General features: G+C 50.3%; 1 protein-coding gene across 1 annotated transcript; it reads left to right on the forward strand.

Moving 5' to 3' along the window:
* The first annotated feature begins 728 nt into the window (after nt 1–728).
* On the forward strand, nt 729–4,141 carry LOC129695218 (E3 ubiquitin-protein ligase TRIM39-like). The gene is made up of 3 exons (XM_055631993.1): nt 729–1,169; nt 1,262–1,398; nt 3,403–4,141. The coding sequence occupies exons 2-3, from the start codon at nt 1,347–1,349 to the stop codon at nt 3,933–3,935; spliced, it is 585 nt and encodes a 194-aa protein (XP_055487968.1). The 5' UTR covers nt 729–1,169; nt 1,262–1,346; the 3' UTR covers nt 3,936–4,141.
* The last annotated feature ends 502 nt before the right edge of the window (nt 4,142–4,643 follow it).

Raw genomic sequence — 4,643 nt, forward strand, 5'->3', positions numbered from 1 at the left:
GATAGGAACAGAATTAGCCCATCAAGTCTACTCCGCCATTCAACCGTGACTGATCTACCTGCCCTAACCCCATTCTCCTGCCTTCTCCCCATACCCCTGACACCCGTATTAATCAAGATAATATTAAATTCCGTTAATTTTCCTTTAATTAGCCAAAGAAACTCACGAAGTGTGTAGTCTTTCCTGTAAGTTTGATCCTCAGATCAATGGCAGATTTTTCACTAACACTCCTTGCACATTCTTGGTTCTTTGTCCATTCGTGAAATACCCTCAAGCTGTGTCAGCTGGGGTCAGAGTTGGGAAATGTGAACTTTCAGCAGCTCCTAAAGTTCTATGGAATGGTTTCTGTTGTGATGTGAACCATCAGTCCCAATAAATTCAGGAACAAAATCAAGTGTTGGAGCAACTCTGCGGGTTCGGCAACATCTGTGGGGGATTTGGATGGGTGACGTTTCGGGTCGGGAACCTTCTTCAGATTGTTGTTGTGAGGGGTGGGGAGCTGGAAAAGCGATGGAGTTTGACAAAGCCTCATGACAGGCAAAGAATACAGATGAGGGCCGTTTGCCTGGCAGTTGTGTGGACATCGGCTAGAGATGACAAGTGTAGAAAGGGGGTCAGGTAAGAAAAGAGGAGATATATGTTAAGACAGATGGAGGATTAGAGGAGTAAGGGATCTGGGGGAATGGGGAAGAGAGTGGGTTAGTGTGAAAAGTGGAAGCTCATTAAGCTGGGCACATGGAAGAAATGGGGTAATGGGGAGAGAGATGGTGTAACCTAACATTGGAGATGTCAATGTTCATTCTGCTGTGTTGTAAACTACCCGAGCGGAATATGAGGTGCTGATCCTCCATTTAGCGTGTGACCTCACTCTGTCAATGGAGGAGGCCCAGGACTGGAAGAACCATATGGAAATGAGAAGTGGAGTTGGAATGTTTAGTAACCGGGATGTTCCGCAGATCTGGGTCACTTAGTCTACGCTTGGTCTCGATGATGTACAGGAGGGGGCCGAACCGAAGCGTCACCAATCCACATCCTCGTGAAACGCTGCCTGCTACGCCGTGTTCCAGCACTTTGTGTTTTATATAAGATGGCATTTTGCATTTCTTGTATCTCAATGAATTGAGCTTTGTGTTTTATTTATTTCAGGATGAAGCTGGTCGGGAGAGCAGGTAGGACATGCTCTTGACTGAAACTCTGTGTGGATGTGTAATGTAACACCAATGACATGCTCAATGTATCACCATGTGTTTACTGTTTGCAGTGCAAGTGTTGATACTGAATCGTTGTCAGTGACAGACGCTGCCCCGGCCTTTGAAACGTTCTATCGCCCCTTTGTGTTGAGCACAATGATAACAGAAATATCTGATGCCATTAAGCGGTGTAGCTTTTCACCTTACGGTAAAAATATTGAATTATCTGGTTTTTTTTAAACTAACATAACCCCCCCCCCCCCCCCCCCCCCACACACACACACACACACACGCACACCTTCTTCCTCCATCCCCCACCCCATTCTCCTGCAGCTTCTTGCCCCCCCCCCCCCCCCCCCCACCGTAATTTCCCTGTACCTCACCTGCACTCGTATCCATTTCTCCCCTCCACCACATCCTCCACCACATCCTCCACCGCATCCTCCACCACATCCTCCACCTCATGGACATCTCTACCTCGGGCTTCACGAGTCACACCCCCTTCCATCCTTATCTCACACCGTTTGTCCTTTCATCCCTGACATTCATCCAACAATTGGCCTATCAAAACAATCCTCTCGCTGGTATCCGCCGCTCACTTGTGTTGGGTGGAGATAGAATCCCACCACTAGGCACAACTTCTCATCCTCACCCCTTTCCGCTTTCCGCAGACTGTTCCCTCTGCAACTTCCTGTTTCACTCGTCCCTTCCCACCCAAACCACCGTCTCTCCCTCCCAGCTATTCCCCTCTACAACCGCAGGTGATGCAACACCTGTCCCTATACCTCCTCCCTCCGACTTCGTCCAAAGACCACGACAGTCGTTTCAGGTGAGGCCGAGGTTCATTTGCACCTCCTCCACCTCATCTACTGTATCCACTGCATCAGGTGTGGACTCCTGTATATTGTGGGGTACTGATTGTGGATGATCAGCCATTATCAGATTGAATGGCGGTGCTGGATCGAAAGGCCAAATGGCCTACTCCTGCACCAGTTGTCTATTGTCTATATGGCGAGACCAAGTGCAGGCTTGGCGAACACTTCACGGAACACCTCCGCTCTGTCTGCCTAAATATACCAGATCTCCCGGTTGCTAAACACTTTAACTCTCCCTCCCATTCCCACATTGACATTTCTGTCCTGGGCCTCATCCATTGTCAGTGTGAGGCAAAGCGCAAATTGGAGGAACATTAGCTCATATTTCATTTGCTTACAACCCAGAGGTATGACTATTAACTTCTCTAAATTCAAGTAACCCTTCCTTTCACTCACTCTATATCCCTCCCCATTCACAGTTCTCCAACCAGTTTGACTGTCTCCGATTACATTTTATCTCTGTTTGCTTCGTTGTTACCTTCTCCCAGCCAACATTGATCTATGCTACATTTTCCTTGATCCCCATCCCCTTAATAACGTTTTCACACCTTGTACTTCCTTATCTCGGTGTCTCCCTCTCCCCTAACTTCGGTCTCGACCCGAAACGCCACCCATTCCTTCTCTCCATAGATGCTGCCTGTCCCGCTGAGTTACTCCAGCATTTTGTGTCTATCTTTGAAACAAAACCTATCCATGTTTTGCAAAGATGCTGACCCAGTCTCTATTAATTACTTCAGCACATTCTCTCTCTTTAGTAAACTTGCATCTGTAATTCATTCTGTTAAATAAAACTGACATAGATTATTTTTTCCTCATTTATCAGACACGTGTGAGTAACGTGTAGATGCAGAGCTTGTGTGGAATTATGGGCTGAGGGGGAATTGTCGTTTTATTCCAGTAGCAAACGCAGCTGCCGGGAAGATTCACTTTCACACAGGCAGCTGGAGATGGGAGATCCCTGAACACAACTGACAGCCGCACCCCTCCCTCTGTCTCACCGCCTCTCAAGAAAACAGGAGCACGTCACCTGGCCCCTCATGTCCACACTCGTTCAGTATGAACAAGGCGACTCCACCACATCTCTACCTCCTCTTTAACCACCTCTAATCACCACTCTCATCAATCTCCTCTTCCTACAATCTCCACCCCACGCCCCCACCCCGCCCCACCACCATTTCCCACCACAACCAGCAAGGGGGAGAAACCCCGGGCAAGGCGTCAGTTGTTCTCCCGCCGGTGCCTGAGGACCAGCGGCTTCTCCCCCGGTCCCGGGGCCGCGCTGCCCGAGTCTCCCCCCGACCCCCGGGGACTCTCTGATTCTCTGCTTCTCCCCCCAGTCTCCGTCACCATGGATGTGGAAACAGCGCATGTGCGGCTCGAGGTGTCTGAGGATCGGAAGAGGGTGAGATGGACCCGGACCGTCAGGAGTCTCCCTGACACCGGGAAGAGGTTTACAGTCAATCCGCGTGTGTTGGGATCGGAGGGATTCACATCGGGGAGACATTACTGGGAGGTGGAGGTGGCGGGGAGTCGGGACTGGAGGCTGGGGGTCGCCGCAGAGTCTGTGGAGAGGAAGAGAGATGTCACACCGACCCCGGAGACTGGAGTCTGGAGCATCATGCGGCTGGGTGACGAGTTTGATGCATTCTCCTCCCCTCCATCCCGTCTCCCCGCCCGTCCCATCCCCGGGAGGGTGGGAGTCTATCTCAGTTACGAGTCCGGGACAGTTTCATTTTACGACGCGGACACCAAGTCCCATCTCCACACCTTCACTGGGAATAAATTCACGGAGAAACTTTATCCTTTGTACGGTATTTGGGATGAAAACCATTGGCTCAGAATCTGCTCCGGTTCCGCTCCGGGTATGTAAAAGGGTAGGGTCCCGGGACCGGCGTCAGGAGCGGGGCTCAGGGGCTGTGGGGCAGAAACCCGGTGGACAACAGGTCGGCGCTGAACGAACGGCTCCCATTTAATCCCCAAATTCCGCGTCGTGAAACAAACCCCAGTGAGCGCGGAAATAAAACCGGGGGAATGTAAATGTGGGAAGAGTGAAATAAACAGCAACTGAAATCAGAACTGTCTGTCTGTCGATCCGTTCATTTTAACGCATTAACCGCGTCCGGCAACGGAACAGAAATTATATTTGTGAAAATATAAAGATTGAATCAATCTCCCTTCCCGCGGGTTCAGCAGCAGCCGCGGGCGGCGGGTCCTGAGCTCCGGGCTCCCCCGGGTCCTAAAGTCCGTCGATTCCGATAGCGTGTTTGCAGCATTTGCTCTCCACGCAACAGATTCGTTTTATTCGGAACGGATCTTTGGAAGAATGGGTTCAAACCGAATTCCCAGTTGCAGGTGGGAGCCCGTTGTGCTCAGGCGCTGCCTGTCTCTCTGCAGGATAAGTGGATTATTCCTTGTTTCTTTCGCCGCCAGACCCCTCCCTCAACTCTCTCCCAGATTGTTCACTGGTCCTTCATTGTCACCTGTTCCCTCAGCTACAATGGAATTTGATTTATCATACAGACAACAAAAACAAAATGACATAAAAAAATAAAACATAAACAGCCACGTCAGCGTTGTG

Source organism: Leucoraja erinacea, unplaced genomic scaffold, assembly GCF_028641065.1.
Source record: "Leucoraja erinacea ecotype New England unplaced genomic scaffold, Leri_hhj_1 Leri_98S, whole genome shotgun sequence".
Taxonomy (NCBI): Eukaryota; Metazoa; Chordata; class Chondrichthyes; order Rajiformes; family Rajidae; genus Leucoraja; species Leucoraja erinaceus.

What these genes read in the sequence shown, in the direction of transcription:
- LOC129695218 (XM_055631993.1), top strand. Translation starts at nt 1,347, where the DNA reads ATGATAACAGAAATATCTGATGCCATTAAGCGGTGTAGCTTTTCACCT. An exon ending in GTGTAGCTTTTCACCTTACG is followed by an intron (nt 1,399 to 3,402) that starts GTAAAAATATTG and finishes TTCTCCCCCCAG; the next exon opens with TCTCCGTCACCATGGATGTG.